The sequence below is a fragment of the Chiloscyllium plagiosum genome, unplaced genomic scaffold, assembly GCF_037043375.1.
Source record: "Chiloscyllium plagiosum isolate Xiang-an unplaced genomic scaffold, Cpla_swu_hap1 HiC_scaffold_10, whole genome shotgun sequence".
Classification (NCBI taxonomy): domain Eukaryota; kingdom Metazoa; phylum Chordata; class Chondrichthyes; order Orectolobiformes; family Hemiscylliidae; genus Chiloscyllium; species Chiloscyllium plagiosum.
This window is the reverse complement of record NW_028270148.1, coordinates 13,863,083-13,887,140: the sequence shown is the minus strand read 5'-3', so window position 1 is coordinate 13,887,140 and position 24,058 is coordinate 13,863,083. Positions and strand designations below refer to the sequence as shown.

Below are 24,058 nucleotides of genomic sequence, written 5' to 3'. Positions count from 1 at the left end.
TGGGACTTGAACCCATGACCTGGTGACTTGGTGATGAGGATGTTACCCACCAAACCAGCAATAATTCTTTAAATATATTGATCTATTGTTTAATGGTCTTTAATGTAGCATTGGAGAAGCTGTAACTAACTATATATCACCTCTGCACTGATACTCAAGAGTACAGTAACCCTGGGTGTATATGATTCACAGCGAAAGGGGAATATAACTCCACCACAAGGTTAACAATTTTCATCAGAGTCTGCAAATTATCACAAGGAAATATGAGGGGAAATTACAAAAGTAGAAACAGAAACCAACATCTCTCCAGTTAAAAGGGGAGAGAGGAGCACAGTCTGAGGAACACAAAATTTAAATTCCATTGGACATTGCTCTGAAGACACCTTCAAAATTGAGATTTTCAGACTGAGAGTCTGATTGTAAAAATCAGCAAAACTAGAACAGGAGAAAGAGGATTCAATCAGCTGATTGCAGGCTATTGAACCAGGAGAGGAATAGCAATCTGCAGAGGCTGGACATGGGGACAGGGAGGCTGCCGTTCTTCCTGCTGTTACCGCTGCTGGTTCCTGGGGCAGTGCAAGGGGAGGTGATCCAGGATTTCAGCCAATGCGCCTGGTTCTTTCAGGGAAAGGTGCCACCACAGGGTTTCGACACTCAGAACCGCGTCAAAATCTGCCAGAGGTACAAGAACCATTACCACTTTGTAACCTTGTACCGCACCGAGCTGAGAAACCCCGTCTACTCGGCGTACAGGTATCCCTGCACCATGGGGGTTACGAAGGAAAAGAGACCCAGGCCATGGTTTTATGAGCCACAGGTAAGCGTTATTTACTAAACTGTTTACTGTGTACCACAGAGAGCCCGAAATCTAACGAACATCATTTATCACAGAGCTCGGTGAGATTTCTCAATGTTGAGAGGCTACATTGGAATTGGGAAATCACAAATCCAGCCTTGGCTTTGCTGACATTGAGAGGCCAAGTCAAGAGTTCATTCATCTCCCTAGCTTCCTTGCTGGTGACTTACTTCAAATATAATAAGGACTGAGTAAAATAATGTAATTTATACAGTGCTCTTCATCGTCTCCAGATATTTGAAATTAAAAAGCAAGATACCACAGACATGATAGCAGTGAAGACCTAAGGTTTGAGTAGTCTCAATTACTCATAAAGTCAGCCTCCATTCTCCTTCTGGATAGGTCATTAGCTATCCTCCATGCTTATAGGCAGCTCTTTGTATTAGAGAGAGAGAGAGAGAGAGAGAGAGAAACAATGGTTACATAGCTTGAGGGCATTTCTCTGCATGGAGCTAAGGGACAAGGTGAGGAGGTGAGAATTAAACCCATTCCCTTTGAGATTGGTGTTAATCTGAGTCATAGATCGGCCATCCACTCAACTGCCCTTCAGCACCCTCCTTCAATTCACTTTCTAGAGTTAGAAACAGAAATATAGAAAACAGGAGCAGGAGTAAGCCATTTGACCCTTTGAGCTTGCTCCAGCATTTAGTATGAACGTGGGCTGATGATACAACTCAATAGCCTTTTTCTACCTATCCTCTTTATCCCTTGATCCTTTTAGTCCCAGAGTGCTATATCCAACTCCTTCTTGAAATCATACAATGTTTTGGCCTTGACTACTTTCTGTGGTAGCGAATTCCATAGGCTCGCCACTCTCTGGGTGAAGAAATTTCTCCTCATCTCAGTCCTAAGTGGCTCATCCCCAGTTAAAATCAGACTCAATCAGTTGAAATTTGATGGACTGCCAATGAGCTCTAAATACAGTAACTATTAAAAATAAAATATATACTGACCACAAGGGGAGTAAATTACTGAAGATACTGGAAATTGTACTGAAAATGAAAAATGCTGGATATCACAGCAGGTTAGGCAGAGTCCAAGGAGAGAGAGTGAGCTAACGTTTTGAGTCTAGATGACCCTTTGTCACAGCTCACAAGGGGATCACAAGGTGAGAGCCTTGAAAATTCCTGAAGAAGGGCTCATGCCCGAAGCGTCGATTCTCCTGCTCCCTGGATGCTGCCCGACCTGCTGCGCTTTTCCAGCAACACATTTTCCAGCTCTGATCTCCGGCATCTGCAGCCCGCACTTTCTCCTTTTGCCTTGAAAATAGTCAACTTTGGAAACGACTTCAATATTTGGAAAAACCAAATAGTAAGTAACATACCCAGGTTTAGAAGGACTTAGAATTTTCCTCAAAACCTCTTGGCCTTTACCTTCTTCTCCAAGACAATTCTTAAACCCGACTCCCTTGAATAAAGTCTTGTCATTTCTCTCATGAGACTTGGTGAAAGCATCTTCAAATAAGAAATGCACACCCATTATAACCACAATTTATTTTGTGGGGATGAGTAATTTCATTCTGGTGCTGAGACTATCAATATGACCTAAGAAGGGGGGGGGGGGGGGGTCTGTTTGTTAGTGCGAGTGAGATCTCTCATTTTTTATTAAAATTCGGACAATTTAATAGGGTGGTTATGGTGGGGGGTTGTAACTTTCTAAACATAGGTTAGGATTGCCATAGTGTTAAGGGCTTGAATGCAGAGGAATTTGTTAAGTGTATACAAGAAACATTTCTGGTCTAGTATGTACCTACTAGAGAAGGTGCAAAACTTGACCTATTCTTGGGAAATAAGGTAGGGCAGATGACTGAGGCATCAGCGGGGAAGCATTTTTGGGACCAGTGACCATAATTCTATTAGTTTTTTTTAAAAAGTGATGAAAAAGGATAGACCAATCTAAAAATTAAGGCTCTAAATTGGAGGAAGGCCAATTTTGATGTATTAGGCAAGAATTTTCAAAAGTTGATTGGGAGCGAATGTTAACAGGATGGCTGGAAAATGGGAAGCCTTCAAAAATGAGATAATGAGAGTCCAGAGACAGTATGTTCCTGAAAGATTCCAAGGGTCAAGGTTAGTAGATGTAGGAAATGCTGGATGGCTAAAGAAACATGTACAAACAGCAGAGATCCAGTGAATCCCAAGAAGAGTATAAGGGCAGTAGGAGTAAAAGGGAAATCAGAAGGGCAAAAAGGGGACATGAGATAGCTTTGGCAAATAGGATTCAGGAGAATCCAAAGGGATTCTACAAATACATTAAGGACATAAGGGTAACTAAGGAGAGAATAGGCCACCTTAAAGATCAGCAACGTGTAGAACCGTAGGAGATGGGAGAGATGATAAATGAATATTTTGCATCAGTGTTTATGGTGAAGAAGGATATGGAAGATAAAGGCAGTGGGGAAATAAATACTTACATCTTGAAAAGTGTCCATATTACAAAAGAGGAGGTGCTGGACATTTTAAAACACATAAAGGTGGATAACTCCCAGAACCTGTTATCCTAGAACTGCGTGGGAAGCTAGGGAAGTGATTGCTGGACCCCTTGTTGAGATATTTGTGTCATTAATAGCCACAGGTGAGGAAGCTTGCCTTTATTGGTCAGTGCATGTGTACAGGAGTTGGGAGGTCATGTTGCAGTTGTACAGGACATTGGTTAGGCCACTGTTGGAATACTGCGTGCAATTCTGGTCTCCCTGCTATAGGAAAGATGTTGTAAAAATTGAAAGGATTCAGAAAAGATTTACAAGGGTGTTGCCAGGGTTGAGGGTTTGAGCTATCGGGAGAGGCTGAATAGGCTGGGGCTGTTTTCTCTGGAGCGCGGAGGCTGAGGGATGACCTTATGGGGGCTTACAATATCATGAGGAGCATAGATAGGGTAGGAAAGGTTGAGGGGGGAAAGATTTAAAAGGGATGTAAGGGGCAATGTTTTCCCAGAGAGGGTGGTGCATGTATGGAATGAGCTACCAGAGGATGTGGTAGAGGCTGCTACAATTTCAATATTTAAAAGGCATCTGGATGGGTACATGAATAAGAAAAGTTTAGAGGGATATAGGCCAAATGCGAACAAATGAGACTGGATTAATTTAGGATATCCGGTTTGTTTCCATGCTGTATATCCGTATGACTCTATAACTGTATGTGTTATATGTTGCTGGTTTTAGATCGATGATCCACATGCCTCATCTGAAATGACCAGCAGCAACAATACCTCCAGTGACTATCAGGCGGTGGATGCAGATTACCGTGGCTCAGGGTATGATCGAGGTCATCTATATCCCTATTCTTTTAATAGGAATGACAGTGCTACAGCCACCTGCACCCTCACCAATGCAGTCCCACAGGACCACAAAGCCAACGTGAACTGGGCGAAGGAGGCAGAAGATTTTGTCCTCAAGTTGGCAAAGATTTGCCACAAATCCGGCCGCTCGGCCTACTTGGTGACGGGCTCAGCCAATTCCACCACCATCAAAATGAAGAACAAGGTGATGGTGCCTGGGGTAGCCTGGACTGCCCTTTGCTGCACTTCCTCACCAAGCCCAAATACTGACCCCTGTCTAAACAACCACGTGTGGTCAGAGGGACAGGATGTACCGAGGTACGATAAAGACTTCTCCGCTGCTTTTAAGAAAAGGATGTTGCCAGAAGCGCCAGCAGTCAAACTGACAGTGAGGGAGCTGCAAAAGGAGCTGAGAGTGGGCAAGATATTTGAGGATTGTAGAGGGACAAGTGCAGATGATGAGGTGGAGACCTTCAAAGATGTGACCCTCCTGATTGAAGCAGTAATGTCTGCAGCAAATGGAGTAGACTCAGTCAAGAGATGGTCATGGGAATTTGCAGTAATGTGTTGTCTCCTTTCGGAGATTGGGTTGAAGTGGGTGTAATGGCTGAAGTTGGCAAATTTGCTGAAACTTCCCATGCTAATGATTTGTTGGTCTGTTAGTCTCAGTATCAATTATGTTGTGGACCAGAACAAACCCTGTCAGAATATATTAAGAAGATAGTCTAGACCCTAACTGCTTCTTAGTTTAAAGGTGTTAGATGTTGCATTCCAGAAGCAATTCAATTGGTCAAAATACTCAACATTAAGCAAAACACACTTTATTCAAACACTATAGTTAAAATACAACAAAAGAGAAAAGACATTGGAATAACAACTTTATTGGAAAACTTAACAGAATAATGGATTATTTAGCTACTAAACAGTAATTATCTCAATATAATAACATTACATAAACACATAATTGGCAAAAGGAAAATTCAATAAAATAGATCGTCTCAGAGGCAATTCTCCAGTCCAGGAGGAAAAATATCAAGAGAAAACTCTGAGAGAGAGATTGGAGGGAGAGGTGTACCTGCAGCTTCCAAACCCAGCTTCAAGATCTCAGCAACTGCTGCTACTGAGAAACTAAAACTAAAAATCCTGGTTCTGTGGGAGTTTGACCCCACCCTTTCAGGCTGCTTCTATTGTTTCAACATTTAAAAAGCCTTATAAGTTGTTTACTTTATTGGATTCAAATAAACAGTTCTGCGCCTCTGTTTTAAAACATCTCTTCAAACAAAAGCAGGACAAAATATATATCTTAAAGCCATTGTATCATCACAATTACATTGAATAAATATCTCATTGCTGATGTTGCTTGGTTAAAAATATTAAAAACTGAGAATGTGAACAGACATTGTTCATTTAATCTCATAATCTGTTTGTAATTCATTGTACTCATAAAACCTGTCAGGCCATTCAATACATTCGTGTCTATTCTGTATCTCAACTACATTCACACACTTTCATTCCCCCACTCAGAATATCCATACCAACCAGAAACCAACAATCTCAGCTTTCAACTTTTCAATTCAACCTCAGCGTCCTCACTTTCTTGGTGTGAAGAGAATTTCAGATCTCTGTAAACTTAAAAAGTATACTAATCAGTCTCTCTGAGACCTAATTTAAAACAGAAAGTACTGCAGTTGCTGGAAATCAGAAACAAAAACAGAAAATGCTGGTAAAGCTCAGCAGGTCTGTGGAGAGAAACCAGAGTTAATGTTTTGGGTCCAGTGACCTTTCTTCAGAACTGTTCCCAAAACATCTCTGTTTTTGTTCCTGAGACTTAAACTGGATGTCTTTACACTTTCCTACCTATCTTCGTGTCTTTAGTAAATTTAGGGGCCATTCCTTTGATTCGTTCATACAAATCATTTATCTAAATTATAGAGTAATCCATGTGGTGCACCATTTGTGACATCCGGCCAGCCTGAATTGACTCATATATTCCTGCTCCCTGCTTCCTGTCAGGCAACCAATCCTTTAGCAATGCTACTATATTGCCCCCATACCATGAGATTTCATTTTCCGCAATATCTTTTGATGTGACACCTTAGATATATCAAGAGTTGAAAATGAATCATACTGGACTCGAAACGGTAACTCTATTTCTCCCTCACCAGACCAGCTGAGTTCCTCCAGCAATCTCTATACTTTATTCAAATTTCCAGCACCTGCAGTATTTTGCCTTTATTTGAGTGAAATTAATAGATTGGGTTGTATTTAAAATGCTGGAAGTCTGGTTTAAAGTGACTAATCAGTCACTTTAGTCTCTGTGTAGGTGAAAGTAATTATGATCAGACAAAGTTTGATTAGCCCCAGACAGAATGAACTCACAGTGAACTGAATGACTGCATGAAAAGAGAATTGTCCCAAATCAAATGTAAGAAAGAGTTATCAACTTAATGCTGTTAAGTATATTTTTTGCTTTTAATAAACTTTTGAAAATAAATTGTACCACACAAAGTTCTACTTTTGCCTTAATGGGGGAATATCTTATATGGCAAAGTGCTGTGACGGAAGCAAATAAAGGTACAGATAAGTTGATCAGATAACATTAAGTTTACCGCAAGAGACCACATTAAAATGTGGTGAGTGTGGATGGACAAAATGAAAAGCTGGACATTTCTGTCATCTGCAAACTAATCTTTTGGAGTTCTATGAAGACATTACAAACACAGTAGACAACGGGGACCCAGTAGATGTGGTGTACCTAGATTTCCAAAAGGCCTTCGACAAGGTGCTGCACAAAAGGCTGCTGCATAAGATAAAGATGCATGGTTATGGCTAAAGTATTAGCATGGATAGAGGATTGGTTCACTAACAGGAAGCAAAGAGTGGGGATAAATGAGTACTAATCGGTTGGCAATCAATGACTAATGGTGTGCCTCAGGGATCAGTGTTGGGACCACAATTATTCACAATTTACATAGTTGGGGACCATGTGTAGTGTGTCAAAGTTTGCAGATGACACTAAGATGAGTGGCAGAGCAAAGTGTGCAGAGGACTGTGAAACTTTGCAGAGGAACATAGATACCTAAAGTGAGTGGTAAAGGTCTGGCAGACGGAACATAATGTTAATAAATATGAAGTCATCCATTTTGGTAGGAATAACAATAAAAAGGATGATTACTTGAATGGTAAAAGGTTGCAGCATGCTGCTATGCAGAGAACCTAGGTGTCCTTGTGCATGAATCACAGAAGGATGGCCTGCAGGTGTAACAGGTAATTAGGAAGGCAAATGGAATGTTGTCCTTCATTGTTAAAAGGATTGAGTTTAAAAGCAGGGAGGTTATGCTGCAGCTGTATAGGGTGCTGGTGAGGCCACATCTGGAGTACTGCATGCAGTTCTCGTCTCCTTGTTTGAGAAAGGATGTTGTTGTGGTTCTGTTCGCCGAGCTGGAAGTTTTTGTTGCAAACGTTTCGTCCCCTGGCTAGGCGACATCATCAGTGCTTGGGAGCCTCCTGCGAAGCGCTTCTTTGATGTTTCCTCCGGTGTTTATAGTGGTCTGTCCCTGCCGCTTCCGGTTGTCAGTTTCAGCTGTCCGCTGTAGTGGTTGGTATATTGGGTCCAGGTCGATGTGTTTGTTGATGGAGTTTGTGGATGTATTGGCACTAGAGGCAGTGCAGAGGAGGTTCACTAGGTTGAGGGGTTGAAGGGGTTGGTTTATGAGGAGAGACTGATTAGACTGGGATTATATTCATTGGAATTTAGAAGAATGAGAGGCCATCTTATAGAGACCTATAAAATTATGAAGAGAATAGATATGATAGAAGTAGGGAGGGTGTTTCCACTAGCAGGTGAAACCAGAGCAAAAGGGCATAACCTCACATTTAGGGGGAGCAGATTTAGGGCCAAATTGAGAAGGAACTTCTTCACCCAGAGAGTTGTAAATCTATGGAATTCCCTGCCCATGAAGTAGTTAACGCTACTTCAGTAAATGTTTTTAAGGCTAAGATAGTTTTTTTGAATAATAAAGTAATTAAGGGATTCGGTGAGAGGGCGGGTAAGTGAAGCTGAGACGACAAAAAGATCAGTCATGATGTCATTGAGTGGTGGAGCAGGCTCGTAGGGCCAGATTGCCTACTCTTGCTCTGGGTTCTTATGTTCTTATGTTCTATTTGGTTTTGGGAAAGGTTGACTACAAATTTACTATGACTAGTGTTATAACCAATCCCCAGGTGAGCCGATGATTTTAAGATGCTTAGCTTGATAGGTTAGTTGAAAATCCTTTGTCCTGTTTCTTTTTGACTATGGTTTTATTTGCTTTCTGTCTTCCAGCAAAGGGAGAAAGACTTTATTTAATTTTACCTGCAGCGCAGGGATAACTAAGGGTTTTCTCAGCTGTGACCCTCACAGCACATGCCATCCCATGCAAGACCAAGGTCCAAATTGGCTTTTAAGCCCAGTTCTTGTGTATTCTCGAAACATGTCTCTCACCCAGATTGCTCTCTTTTCTCCCATCACGTTCACAGTCTGAGATAATTCACAGGAGATTGTAATCTAGTTGTAATGCAATTCTCCCTTTCAAATCCTCATCTTTGTAATTTTCTTGACACCCATCAGGAATGACACTCCTGGGTGTGGAAATAGACATGCAGGATTGAATCACATTTCTCAGGTTTTACACACTCCATTACAAGATGGCAGTACTGTAGGATTCTCCAACTGGAGACCCTCTGCTCAACTGGTTCTCTTCGTTTCTTTTCTACTTTTTTCTCTCTTTTCAGCAGTCCCAGAGCGGCATGAGAGGAAATCCGAGTACTGGAACGCGTGAAGGGGAATCCTGAGTCCTGGAGAGGCGGGAGAGCAAATCCGAGTACCAGAGCAGGACAAGGGAAGTGGGTCCCAGAACAGTGCCACTTACCTTGTTGCAGCTGATTGCTGGTGAGGAGTGGATTGGAGGCTGGAGCAGAATGGGACAGTTGTTGGACTGGTGCTTGGTGCTGGTGGTCAGACCATGTGCTGAGCGGCTACTATTTGAAATTTTTTACCGGACTGCAATGTAAATCCTTGTGTTATAACTACCTTATTTCTAATTTTTTTTGACACTGTCAGTAATGCTACAACTTTTCCTTCTATTTCTCTTTTGTATCTAAGATTTGTACCGAGGTACATAAGGAGGGAATTCTGGGTAATCCAAGATGGAGGACAGGAAAAATTTCTGGCTGTAACAGCTGCTCCTTTTTTGAGGTATTTTAGGTGCTGGAGGTGATTTCCTCGAATTCCAGGAGCAGCACTTACTGTTTTATATGCTGTTGCATTGTTTTGGAACTTTGGAGAGAAAAAGTAAAAACAACAGCAGTTTTAAAAGGGAGAAGAGCAGACAAAGGAAGCAACTGGTGAGGTCATTGCAGGAGAGAGAGAGTGAGAAAGAAACTGACACCAGAGTGAACCTGCACAGTTACTGCCTTTGCTGTTTGAATTGCTGGACATTGGAAAATTCTGGGAAAATTAACAAACAGTGAAATTCACAACTGATCTTGGAGGAATTGTTTGGATGAAGTTCACAGCACAGTGTCAGATAAGGTAATTGTTCTAAGTGGCCTACAAAAAGTCTGCAGTAGTGAGTAGAGTGGGTTCTTTCTTGATTGTATGTTTTTTTGAGATATGTCTCTTGATTATACTTAAAATATAAGTCGTATCTATTAATCTAACCTGGGGCAGTGTTTTGTAGAGGAACAAGACGGTGTTATTTTCTGCGTCTGTAGATCTTGAAGGAGCAAAAATGGCCTTTAGTACAGTGATATTCTTGTCAGATGTGGGAGTTTAAAGAGAGTTTAAGGGTTACTGTGGATTATATCTGCAATAAATGCTGTTGGTTGCGAATCTTATCAGATGAAATGGATCGGTTGGAGAGACAGTTAGAAGCAATGAGGAATTTGCAACAGCAACAGTATGTGATGGATGGCAGTTTATAGGAAGGGGGGAAAGTCTCAGATACAGTCACATGGATGGGTTAACTCCAGGAAAGGTAAGAGAGGTAGGCCCCTAGTGCAGGTGTGTTCTGTGGTTCTACCCATTTCAAACAGGTATGCTGTTTTGGAAAATGTAGAGGGTGGTGGGTTCTCAGGGGAACGTAGCACGAACAGCCAAGTTTCTGGTATTGAGATTGGCTCTAATGCAATGAGGGGTACGTCAGCTTCCAAGAGATCAATTGTGTTAGGGGATTCTCTAGTCCGAGGTACAGACCGACGTTTCTGTGGCCAGCAGCAAAAAATCAGAATGGTCTGTTGCTTCCCTGGTGCCAGGATCAAGGGTGTCTCAGAGAGAGTGCAGAATGTTCTCAAGGGGGAGACAGGCCAGCAAGAGGTCATTGTCCACATTGGAACCAACGACATAGGAAGGGAAAAGGTTGAGAGTCTGAAGGGAGATTACAGAGAGTTAGGCAGGAATTTTAAAAAGGAGGTCCTCGAGAGTAGTAATATCTGGATTACACCGGGTGCTAGGAATAGGAGGATAGAGTAGATGAATGCATGGCTGAGAAGCTGGTATATGGGAGAAGGATTCACATTTTTGGATCATTGGAATCTCTTTTGGGGTAGAAGTGACCTGTACAAGAAGAATGGATTGCACCTAAATTGGAAGGGGATTAATATACTGGCAGGGAGATTTGCTAAAGCTAGTTGAGAGGATTTAAACTAGTAAGGTGGGGTGGTGGGATCCAGGGAGATAGTGAGGAAAGAGGTCAATCTGAGACTGGTACAGTTGAGAACAGAAGAGAGTTGAACAGTCAGGGCAGGCAGGGACAAGGTAGGACTAATAAATTAAACTGCATTTATTTCAATGCAAGGCAGATGAACTCAGGGCATGGTTAGGAACATGGGACTGGGATATCATAGCAATTACAGAAACGTGGCTCAGGGATGGGTAGGACTGGCAGCTTAATGTTCCAGGATACAAATGCTACAGGAAGGATAGAAAGGGAGGCAAGAGAGGAGGGGGAATGGCATTCTTGATAAGGGATAGCATGACAGCTATGCTGAGGGAGGATATTCCTGGAAATACATCCAAGGAAGATATTTGGGTGGAGCTGAGAAATAAAAAAGGGATGATTACCTTATTGGGATTGTATTATAGACTACCTAATAGTCAGAAGGAAATTGAGAAACAAACTTATAAGGAGATCTCAGCTATTTGTAAGAATAATAGGGTGGTTATGGTAGGGGATTTTAACTTTCCAAACATCGACCGGGACTGCCATAGTGTTAAGCGTTTAGATGGAGACGAATTTGTTAACTGTGTACAAGACAATTTTCTGATTCAGTATGTGGATGTACCGACTAAAGAAGGTGCAAAACTTGACCTACTCTTGGGAAATAAGGCAGGACAGGTGACTGAGGTGTCAGTGGGGGAGCACTTTGGGGCCAGCGACCATAATTCTATTTGTTTTAAAATAGTGACGAAAAAGGATAGACCAGATCTAAAAGTTGAAGTTCTAAATTGGAGAAAGGCTAATTTGGACAGTATTAGGCAAGAACTTTCCAAAGCTGACTGGGGGCAGATGTTCACAGGCATAGGGACGGCTGGAAAATGGGAAGCCTTCAGGAATGAGATAACGAGAATTCAGAGAAAGTATATTCCTGTCGGGTGAAAGGAAAGGCTGGTAGGTATAGGGAATGCTGGATGACTAGAGAACTTGAGGGTTTGGTTAAGAAAAAAAAAGAAACATATGTCAGGGATAAACAGGATAGATCGAGTGAATCCTTAGAGTATAAAGGAAGTAGGAGTATACTTAAGAGGGAAATCAGGAGGGCAAAAAGGGGACATAAGATAGCTTTGGCAAATAGAATTAAGGAGAATCTAAAGGGTTTTTACAAATACATTAAGGACAAAAGGGTAACTAGGGAGAGAATAGGGCCCCACAAAGATCAGCAAGGTGGCCTTAATGTGGAGCCGCAGAAAATGGGGGAAATACTAAATGAGTAATTTGCATCAGTATTTACTGTTGAAAAGGATATGGAAGATATAGAATGTAGGGATATAGATGGTGACACCTTGCAAAATGTCCATATTACAGAGGAGGAAGTGCTGGATGTTTTGAAACGCATAAAGGTGGATAAATCCCCAGGACCTAATCAGGTGTACCCTGGAACATTGTGGGAAGTTCAGGAAGTAACTGCTGGGCCTTTTACTAAGATATTTGTATCATCGATAGTCACTGATGAGGTGCCAGAAGACTGGAGATTGGCTAGCATGATGCCACTGTTTAAGAAGGGTAGTAAGGACAAGCCAGGGAACTATAGACCAGTGAGCCTGATGTCGGTGGTGGATAATTTGTTGGAGGGAATCCTGAGGGACAGGATGTACATGTATTTGGAAAGGCAAGGACTGATTAGCGGTAGTCAACATTGCTTTGTGCATGGGAAGTCATGTCTTACAAACTTGATTGAGTTTTTTGAAGAGGTAACAAAGAGGATTGATGAGGGCAGAGCAGTAGATGCGATCTTTATGGACTTCATTCGACAAGGTTCCCAATGGGAGACTGGTTAGAAAGGTTAGATCTCACGGAATACAGGGAGAACTAGCCACTTGGATACAGAACTGGCTCAAAGGTGGTGGTGGAGGGTTGTTTTTCAGACTGGAGGCCTGTGACCAGTGGAGTGCCACAAAGATCGGTGCTGGGTCCACTACTTTTAGTCATTTATATAAATAATTTGGATGCGAGCATAAGAGGTACAGTTAGTAAGTTTGCAGATGACACCAAAATTGGAGGTGAAGTGGACAGTGAAGAAGGTTACCTCAGATTACAATGGGATCTTGATCAGATGGGCAAATGGGCTGAGAAGTGGCAGATTGAGTTTAATTTAGATAAATGCAAGGTGCTGCATTTTGGGAAAGTAAATCTTAGCAGGGCTTATACACTTAATGGTAAGGTCCTAGGAAGTGTTGCTGAACAAAGAGACCTTGGAGTGCAGGTTCATAGCTCCTTGAAAGTGGAGTCGCAGGTAGATAGGATAGTGAAGAAGGCATTTGGTATGCTTTCTTTTATTGGTCAGAGTATTGAGTACAGGAGTTGGGAGGTCATGTTGCGGCTGTACAGGACATTGGTTAGGCCACTGTTGGAATATTGTGTGCAATTCTGGTCTCCTTCCTATCGTAAAGATATTGTGAAACTTGAAAGGGTTCAGAAAAGATTTACAAGGATGTTGCCAGGGTTGGAGGATTTGAGCTATAGGGAGAGGCTGAACAAGCAGGGCTTTTTTCCTTGGAGCGTCGGAGGTTGAGCGGTGTCCTTACAGAGATTTACAAAGTCATGGGGGCATGGAAAGGATAAACAGACAAAGTCTTTTCCCTGGGATGGGAGAGTCCAGAACTAGAGGAATAGGTTGAGGGTAAGAGGGGAAAGATATAAAAGGGACCTAAGGGGCAACCTTTTCACCCAGAGGGTGGTACGTGTATGGAATGAGCTGCAGAGGAAGTGGTGGAGAATGGTACAATTGCAACATTTAAGAGGCATTTGGATGGGCATATGAATAGGAAGGGTTTAGGGGGATATGGGCCGGGTGCTGGCAGGTGGGACTAGATTGGGTTGGGATATCTGGTTGGCATGGACAGGCTGGACTGAAGGGTCTGTTTCCATGCTGTACAACTCTATGACTTATATCTAACATGGCACCATTAGAGGCAGCCATTGTAAAAACATTGCACTGTACTTCTGCACTGGGGTTTTGATAAAGGATATTCTATTCTATTCTAACTTCTGGCTGTTTATCCTCCACTCAAAAAATGTACTTTGTAACTAAAAGTTTAACAGAGCAAAAGTGAGGACTGCAGATGCTAGAGATCAGAGACAAGATCAGAGTGGTGCTGGAAAAGCACAGCAGGTCAGGCAGCATCCGAGGAGCAGAAGCCCATCATCAGGATGAGTTTGGGAGCCTCTGGGATAGAGAGATGAATGGAAAGAGGTGGGGCTGGGGAGAAGGTAGCTGAGAGTGCAATAGGTGGATGAAGGTGGGGGATGGAGGTGATAGGTTGGAGAGGAGGGTGGAGCAGATAGGTGGGAGGGAAGATTGGCAGGTAGGACAGATCATGAGGATGGTGCTGAGCTGGAAGGTTAGAACTGGGCTAAGGTTGGGGGGGGAATGAGGAAACTGGTGAAGTCCACATTGATGCCCTGGGGTTGAAGAGGCCCAAGGCGGAAGATGAGGAGTTCTTCCTGCACGCATTGGACAGTGAGGGTGTGGTGGTAGAAGAGGCCTAGGACCTGCATGTCCTCGGCAGAGTGGGAGGGGGAGTTGAAATGTTTGGCCTTGGGGCGGTGGGGTTGATTGGTGCGGGTGTCCCGGAGATGTTCCCTAAAGCGCTCTGCTAGGAGGCGCCCAGTCTCCCCAATGTAGAGGAGACTGCATCGGGAGCAACGGATACAATAAATGACATTTGTGGAAGTGCAGGTGAAACTTTAATGGATGTGGAAGGCTCCTTTGGGGCCTTAGATGGAGGTGAGGGGGGAGGTGTGGCGCAGGTTTTACTATTCCAGCAGGCAAGGAAAGATGCCGGGGGGGGAGGGTGGGTTGTTGGGGGCATGGACCTGACCAGATAGTCATGGAGGGAATGGTCTTTGCGGAAAGTGGATGGGTGGGGAGGGAATTAGATCCCTGATGGTGGGGTTGACAGATGATGCGGTTTATGTGGAGATTGGTAGGATGGAAGGTGAGGACCAGGGGGGTTCTGTCCTTGTTGAGGTTGAAGGGGTGGAGTTTGAGCGCAGAGGTGCGGACATGGATGAGATGCGTTGGAGGGCATCTTCAACCACACGGGAGGGGAAATTATGGTCTTTAAAGAAGGAGGCCATCTGGTGTGTTCTGTGGTGGAACTGGTCCACCTGGGAGCAGATACGGCAGAGGTTGAGGAATTGGGAATACGGGATAGCATTTTTGCAGGAGGTAGGGTGGGAAGAGGTGTAATCCAGGTAGCTGTGGGAGTTGGTGGGTTTGTAAAAGATGTCAGTGTTGTGTCGGTTGTCGTTGATGGAGATAGAGAGGTCCAGGAACAGGAGTGAGGTGTCAGAGATGGTCCAGTTGAATTTAAGGTCAGGGTGGAATGTGTTGGTGAAGTTGATGAACTGCTCAACCTCCTCGCGGGAGCACGAAGTGGTGCCGATGCAGTCATCAGTGTAGCAGAGGATGAGGTGGGGCCGGTGCCGATGTAACTACAGAGGATGGACTGTTCTATGTAGCCAACAAAGAGACAGGCATAGCTGGGGCCCATGCAGGTGCCCATGGCTATCCCTGGAGGAAGTGGGAGGAGAAATTGTTAAGGGTAAGGACGAGTTCAGCCAAACGAATGAGAGTGTCAGTGGAAAGGTACTGGTGGGGATGTAGGGAGAGGAAGAAATAGAAGCCTTGGAGGCTCTGGTCATGGTGGATGAGGTGTAGTGGGATTGGATGTCCAGGTTTAACAGGTGTACCAGACTAATTCCCGGGATGGCAGGACTGATGTATGAACAGAGACTGATCGATTAAGACTATATTCATTGGAGTTTAGAAGAATGGGGGAGGGATCCCATATAAACCTATAAATGTCTAACAGGAGGACATTGGTTAGGCCACTTATGAAATACTGCATTCAGTTCTGGTCTCCCTGCTAAAGAAAAGATGTTGTGAAACTTGAAAAGGTTCAGGAAAGGTTTACAAAGATAATGCCAGGGTTGGATAGGTTTGAGCTACAGGGAGAGGCTGAATAGGTTGGGGCCATTATTCCTGGAGCAACAGAGGCTGTGGGATGACCTTATACAGTTTATTAAATCATGGAGGGGCATGGATAGGGTGATTAAACAAGGTCTTTTTCCCAGGGTATGGAAGTCTAAAGCTAGAGGGCATAGGTTTAAGGTGAGAGGGGAAAGATTCAAAAGGAACCTAAGGGACAACATTTTCAAGCAAAGGATGGTACGTGTGAATGAGCTGCCAGAGGAAGTGGTGGAGGCTGGTACAATTACAACACTTAAAAGTCATCTGGATGGGTATATGAATAGGAAAGGTTTAGAAGGATATAGGCCAAGTGTTGGCAAATAGGACTAGATTTATCTAGGATATCTGGTCGGCGTGGACGAGTTGGACGGAAGGGTCTATTTCCTTGCTGTACACCTCTATGACTCTGTGATTCTATGACTAGTCAGGGTAAGCAAAGGATGGATGTTCCCAATGACCAGGGAGTCCAAAGCCTGGGATTGTAATCCAAGGATACAGAGTAGCCCATTTAGGACTGATTTGAGGAGAAATTTCTTCACCAGAGATTGGCGATCACGCGGAATTCTCAGCCACAGAAAGCAGTTGACATTAAAACATTGAATGTTTTCAAGAAACCATTAGATATGGTTCTTAGAGCTAATTGAATCAAAAAATATGCAGAGAAAGCAGGAGCAGGGTACTGAGTTGAATGGTCAGCCATTTTTGATGACGTTGAATGGCAGAGCAGGCTTGAAGGGCTGAATGGCCTATTTTTGCTCTATTTTCTGTGCTACTGTGTCAGTGCCAAATATTTTCTTCCAGTAAAGTCTGGTGTGGAGATTGAAAACTATGGGAGGAATGTTTGATAAGGGTAGTCCTGTACCATGTTGTTATCTTTCTCCTGTCAGAGGAAGTTGATAAGAAAGTGTGCAAGCCGGTGAAAGCTGTGGAATTGCTTGCTACATACAGACCTTTCAGTCCAACACGTCCATGCCGACCAGATATCCTAAATAAATCTAGTCCCATTTGCCAGCATTTGGCCCATATCCCTCTAAACCGTTTGTATTCATATATCTATCCAGCTGCCTTTTAAATGTTGTAGTTGTACAAACCTTCACCACCTCCTCTGGAAGCTCATTCCACACACATGTCACCTTCTGCATGAAAACATTGCCCCTTTAAGTCCCTTTTAAATCTTTCCCCTCTCACCCTAAACCTATGCCCTCTAGTTTTGGACTCCCTCTCCCTAGGGAAAAGACCTTGTCTATTTACACTATCCATGCCCTCATGATTTTATAAACTTCGACTAAGGTCACCGCTCAGCCTCCAATGCTCCAGGGAAAATAGCCCCAGTCTATTCAGCCTCTCCCTATAGCTCAAACCCTCCAACCTGGAAAAACCCTTGTAAATCTTTTCTGAACCCTTTCAAGTTTCACCACATTCTTCTTATAGTAAGGGGACCAAAACTGCATTCAGTATTCTAAAAGTGGCCTAACCTATAACCAGTAAAGCTGCAACATGACCTCCCAACTCCTATACTCAATGTACTGACCAATAAAGTAAGAGATAGTGAGGATTGCAGATGTTGGATGAAAGATTCCAACCTGAAACGTTGACTCCCCTGCTCCTCAGATGCTGCTTGACCTGCTGTGTCTTTTCCAGCTCCACACTTTGCCGCAGTGACCCATAAGGCAAGCATACCAAACACCTTCTTCACTAGCCTACCTACGTGACTCCACTTTCAAGGAACTATGAACCTGCATTCCAAGGTCTCTGTTCAGCAACACTCCCCATGACCTTACCATTAAGTGTATAACTCCTGCTTTGATTTGCCTTTCCAAAATGCAGCACCTCGCATTTATCTAAATTAAACTCCGTCTGCCACTCCTCTGCCCATTGGCCCATCTGATCAAGATCCTGTCGTACTCTGAGAGGTAACCTTCTTCGCTGTCTAGTACACTTCCAATGTTGGTGTCATCTGCAAACTTACAAACCATACCCCTTACGTTCACATCCAAATCATGTGTTACCAATGAAGGCAAGATCATCCAAGGTAAGGAGCAGTGGATCAAAGAGTTATAACAGCCCATAGATTGAGACAAAGAGCTCAGAGGAAATTGAAGGGAACAAACTGAACAAGGTTGGCTTGGAATCTGAAAGATATAACGTTTTGGAGTGTTTTATGCACTCAATACAGGTTCCTTTTGTTTAAATGTCAAGCAGTCTTTATTTTGCACTGACGAGATGACAACCTCAACGTTTTTCTATTCACTCCTGGGATGTGGGCGTGGCTAGTGGGGCCAACATTTATTGCCCGTCCCTAGCTGCCCTTGAAAAGATGACAGTGACCTGACTTCTTGAACCGCTGTGCTCCATGTGTTGTAGGTGGATCCACAATGTCCTTAGGGAGGAATTTCCAGGCTTTGGAATACAACATCTATTCATGCTCATCACAGAATTGTTACAGTGCAGACGGAGGCCATTTGGCCCATCACACCTGGACTGGCTCTGTGCCAATCTCCTGCTTTGTCCCCATATCCCTGCACACCATTACTATTCAAATATTTAAAAATCCCAATGCCCTTTTAATTGCCTCAAATGTCAAAGGAACAGTTAATTCTTCTCCATAAAGATTGGGGTGGCATGGTGGCTCAGTGGTTAGCACTGCTGCCTCATAGTACCACGGTCCCAGGTTCAATTCCAGCCTCGGGCGACTGTCTGTGCGGAGTTTGCACATTCTCCCTGTGTCTGTGTGGATTTCCTCCCACAGTCCAAAGATGTGTAGGTCAGGTAAATTGGCCATGTTAAATTGCCTATAGTGTTAGGTGCATTAGTCAGAGGGAAATGGGATTGGGTGGATTACTCTTCGGAGGGTCGGTGTGGACTTGTTGGGACAAAGGGCCTGTTTCTGCACTGTAGGGAATCTAATCAGCTGGGGAACCAGGGGATACCTGGTCTTGATGAGATAATTTTGCTTTCAGTTGGAGATATAATGTTGTTACTGAGTTGCTGTTCATATTCAAAGTAGGAGCTCAGCAGTAATCCTTCAACAGCATGCCCTGAGGAGAAATGTTTATTAGATCCAACCACACGGCTACAACATTGCTTTGCTGTTTCTTATTTTGTATGATTTGCATCTGGGAATCGTTTCACAATTCCCATAATTGCTGTTCAGTTTGAAAAACCCACTCCCAATAACAAACAGACTGCTAAAGCTGAAAGTAAACACTGAAAGCAATGCCGGTGACAAAGATAATTTCAAAATCTGGCCTGGTATAGACAAGGCAGCAAAGCTGTCAGGCCTGAGTTAGAGTTAGAACCCATGAGATACCTTTAGGGAAGGCAACTGTACATCTGTGTTTGTGTGTGCCTGGAGAAAGTAAGATCTTTAACCCTTTATCATCTGGCTCCTAACGTAGAATGCATAAACTTGTTACTAGTCTTATCTTTTCTTCTTTCACGTGATACAGGTGTAACTGTCAAGAGCAGCGATTGCTGTTCCTCTCTCATTGTCTTTGAACTGAGTGGTCTGCTAGGGAGTCCTTTCAAGGGACAGTTATGAGTCAACCACATCACTGTAAGGCTGGAGTTACATGTAGCCCAGACCAGGTAAGTTTCTTTCTCTAAAGGGAGAACCAGATCGGCTTTTATAAAGATTGAGGTTAGTTGCATTTTGCATTCCAGATTTGTTAACTGCATTTAAATTCCCCCACCTGCTTCAAGGATAGGGATTTGACCCCATACCCCTGGAGTATTGGCCTGGGGCTCCAGAACAGAAATGAGATTACCCCCACTACATCTATGTCTCTACAGAGAGCTCCATCTCTTTTTGCAGACAGTACAAATTTCATTGTTGACTCATTAAGCTGTTAAGAACTGGGTGACACCGGAATCTTTGGTTGAAAGACAGTGTATTGGGGCAGCATGGTGGTTCAGTGGTTGGCACTACTGCCTCATAGTGCCAAGGGCCTAAGTTCAATTCCAACTTTGAGTTTGCACATTCTCCCCGTGTATGCATGGGTTTCCTCCCATGGTCCAAAGATATGCAGATTAGGCAGATTGGCCATGCGGAATGAGGAGTTGTAGGGTGGATCTGGGTGGGATATTCTGCTGAGAGTCAGTGTAGACTTGATGGGCTGAATGGTCTGCTTCCACAATCATTGAAGCATCAAGTACTTCAATGATTGTGCTTTTATGAAGCACTATATTTGCAAAAGCAATATTTTGTTTCTTAGGTGTCTCTGAAGCCTTGAAAATGTCTTCCAGAAATCCAATGTGAAATTTCAAACTTTTTGTGATCAAGTTGAAAAGACGTGAAAAAATCAAGTTGAAGACAAATGTTGCTGACTTTGGTTTAATACATTTGAGATTAGCCAGCAAACATCTCAGGATATGTTCTGTTTAGTTCATACAGCCTTTTTAAAGAATGATTTTTTTTTTAAATCAACCTGCAGCAACAAGTTGACATAGCCCTCAGGGTAAGTGGAACTTCTCAAACCACAAAAGTAGAAGCAATACCACAAATTCCTTAACACAGGTTTGATGATGTTTTTAAGCACTCTGTTCAGACACGTTATGACATGAACACAGAAGAAGCTGGAGAAACTCAGCAGGTCTCTCAGCATACAAATGCTACAGGAAGGACAGAAAGGGAGGCAAGAGAGGAGGGGGAGTGCGTTTTTGATAAGGGATAGCATTACACCTGTACTGAGGGAAGATATTCCTGGGAATACATCCAGGGAAGTTATTTGGGTGGAACTGAGAAATAAGAAAGGGATGATCTCTTATTGGGATTGTATTATAGATCACCTAATAGTCAGAGAGAAATTGAGAAACAAATTTGTAAGGAGATCTCAGTTATCTGTAAGAATAGTAGGGTGGTTATGGTAGGGGATTTTAACTTTCCAAACAAAGACTGGGACTGCCATAGTGCTAAGGGTTTAGATGGAGAGGAATTTCTTAAGTGTGTACAAGACAATTTTCTGATTCAGTATGTGGATGTACCGACGAGAGAAGGTGCAAAACTTGACCTACTTTTGGGAAATAAGGCAGGACAGGTGACTGAGGTGTCAGTGGGGGAGTACTTTGGGGCCAGCAACCATAATTCTATTTGTTTTAAAATAATGATGAAAAAGGATAGACCTGATCTAAAAGTTGAAGTTCTAAATTGGAGGAAGGCCAATTTTGACAGTATTAGGCAAGAACTTTCAAAAGCTAACTGGGGGCAGATGTTCGCAGATAAAGGGACGACTGGAAAATGGGAAGCCTTCAGAAATGAGATAACGAGAGTCCAGAGAAAGTATATTCCTGTTAGGGTGAAAACAAAGGCTGGTAGGTACAGGGAATGCTGGATGACTAACAAAATTGAGGGTTTGATTAAGAAAAAGAAGGAAGCATATGTCAGGTATAGATCGTGTGAATCCTTAGAAGAGTATAAAGGCAGTAGGAGTATACTTAAGAGGGAAATCAGGAGGGCAAAAAGGGGACCTAAGATAGCTTTGGCAAATAGGGTTAGGGAGAATCCAAAGGGTTTTTACAAATACATTAAGGACAAAAGGGTAACTAGGGAGAGAATAGGGCCCCACAAAGATCAGTAAGGCGGCCTTTGTGTGGAGCCATAGGAGATGGGAGCTTTACTAAACAAGTACTTTGCATCAGTATTTACTGTGGAAAAGGACATGGAAGATATAGAATGTAGGGAAATGGATGATGACATCTTGAAAAATATCCAGATTACAGAGGAGGAAGTGCTGGATGTCTTGAAATGCATAAAAGTGGATAACTCCCCAGGACCTGATCAGGTGTACCCGAGAACTCTGTGGGAAGGTAGGGAAGTGATTGCTGGGCCTCTTACTGAGATATTTGGATCATCGATAGTCACAGGTGAGGTGCCAGAAGACTGGAGTTGACTATTGTGGTGCTACTGTTTAAGAAAGGTGGTAAGGACAAACCAGGGAACTATAGACCAGTGAGCCTGACATCGGTGGTGGGCAAGTTTTTGGAGGGAATCCTGAGGGGCAGGATGTACATGTATTTGGAAAGGCAAGGACTGATTAGGGATAATCAACATGGCTTTGTGCATGGGAAATCATGTCTCATGAACTTGATTGGTTTTTTGAAGAAGTAACAAAGAAGATTAAGGGCAGAGCGGTAGATGTGATATATATGGACTTCAGTAAGGCATTTGACAAGTGAGGACTGCAGATGCTGGAGATCAGAGCTGAAAATGTGTTGCTGGAAAAGCGCAGCAGGTCAGGCAGCATCCAAGGAGCAGGAGAATCGACATTTCGGGCATGAGCCCTTCTTCAGGGTTCCTGAAGAAGGGCTCATGCCCGAAACGTCGATTCTCTTGCATTTGACAAGGTTCTCCATGGGAGACTGGTTAAAAAGGTTAGATCTCACTGAATACAGGGAGAACTAGACATTTGGATATAGAACTGGCTCAAAGGTAGAAGACAGAGGGTGGTGGTGGAGGGTTGTTTTTCAGACTGGAGGCCTGTGACCAGTGGAGTGCCACAAGGATCGGTGCTGGGCCCTCGACTTTTTGTCATTTACATAAATGATTTGGATGTGAGCATAAGAGGTACAGTTAGTAAGTTTGCAGATGACACCAAAATTGGAGGTGTAGTGGACAGCGAAAGAAAGCTACCTCAGATTACAATAGGATCTTCATCAGATGGGCCAATGGGCTGAGAAGTGGCAGATGGAGTTTAATTTAGATAAATGCGAGGTGCTGCATTTTGGGAAAGCAAATCTTAGCAGGACTTATGCACTTAATGGTAAGGTCCTAGGGAGTGTTGCTGAATAAAGAGACCTTGGAGTGCAGGTTCATAGCTCCTTGAAAGTGGAGTCGCAGGTAGATAGGATAGTGAAGAAGGCATTTGGTATGCTTTCCTTTATTGGTCAGAGTATTGTGTTCAGGAGTTGGGAGATCATGTTGCGGCTGTGCAGGACATTGGTTCGGCCACTTTTGGAATATTGTGTGCAATTCTGGTCTCCTTCCTATCAGAAAGATGTTGTGAAACTTGAAAGGGTTCAGAAAAGATTTACATGGATAGTATCTTAATATCCATAGTAATCTGATGGGTATATGAATAGGAAGGGTTTGGAGGAATATGGGCCAGGTGCTGGCAGGTGGGACTAGATCGGGTTGAGATATCTGGTCGGCATGGACGGGTTGGACCGAAGGGTCTGTTTCCGTGCTGAACATCTCTTGACTCTATGATCTTGTAATGAGAGTATGGAGGCAGTATCTTCCTCTGGGGGTGAAGGCCAAGGTTGGTAGGTATAGGGAATGCTGGATGACTAGAGAAATTGAGGATCTGGTCAAGAAAAAGATGGAGGCATACGGGAGGTGTGGATAACTGGGATTGAATGAATCCCTTGATATAAGGGCAATATAAGGGTCGTCGGAGTATACTCAAAGACGAAAATCGGGATGGCAAAATGTGGACCTCAGATAACTTTAGCAAATAGGGTTAAGGAGAATCCAAATAGATTCTACAAACCAATCAAGTTAGAAGAGTAAATAGGGAGGGAATAGAGCCCCTTTAAGATTAACAAGGCTGACTAAGCGTGGAACTGCAGAACATGGGTGACTTACTAAAAGAGTATTTTGCATCAGTGTTTACTGTGGAAAAGGATATGGAAGCTGGAGCACTTGGGGAAATAAGTAGTGGTGCCTTTGAATAATATCCATAGTGCAGAGGAGGAGGTGCTGGACGTGTTAAACGCATAAAGGTGGGTAAATCCCTGAACCTGATCAGGTGTTTTCCAGGACTTTGTGGAAAGCTAGGGAAGTGATTGTTGGCCCCCTTACTGAGATATTTGCATCATTGATAGCCTTGGCTGACAGGAAGGTGGCTAATGTGGTGCCACTATTTCAGAAAGGCTGCAAGGAAAATCTAGGGAATTATCGACCAGTGAGCCTGATGTCAGTGATGGGGATTCTAATGGACAGGATTTGGAAAGGTAAGGCCTGATTAGGGATAGTCAATGTGGCTTTGTGCCTGAGAAATTGTGTCTCACTAAGTTGATGGAATTTTTTGAAGAAGTGACAAAAGAAGATTGATAAAGCAGAGCAGTAGATGGTGTCTATGTGGACCTCAGCAAGGCGTTTGACACATTCTGCATGGTAGACTGGTTAGCAAGGTTAGATCACATGGAATCCACTGAGATCTAGCCATTTGGTTACAAAATTCGCTTGAAGGTAGG

At 43.3% G+C, this 24,058-nt stretch overlaps 1 protein-coding gene across 1 annotated transcript; it reads left to right on the top strand.

The window, feature by feature from the left end:
- Positions 1 to 374: 374 nt before the first annotated feature.
- LOC122553202 (endonuclease domain-containing 1 protein-like) lies at positions 375 to 6,628 on the top strand. Its single transcript, XM_043696799.2, has 2 exons — positions 375 to 817; positions 4,017 to 6,628. The coding sequence occupies exons 1-2, from the start codon at positions 518 to 520 to the stop codon at positions 4,734 to 4,736; spliced, it is 1,020 nt and encodes a 339-aa protein (XP_043552734.2). The 5' UTR covers positions 375 to 517; the 3' UTR covers positions 4,737 to 6,628.
- The last annotated feature ends 17,430 nt before the right edge of the window (positions 6,629 to 24,058 follow it).

Excerpts from the sequence above, each read along its gene's own strand:
- LOC122553202 (XM_043696799.2), top strand. The coding sequence starts at position 518 with ATGGGGACAGGGAGGCTGCCGTTCTTCCTGCTGTTACCGCTGCTGGTT. Across the intron at positions 818-4,016 it reads CATGGTTTTATGAGCCACAG|ATCGATGATCCACATGCCTC; the intron begins GTAAGCGTTATT and ends TGCTGGTTTTAG.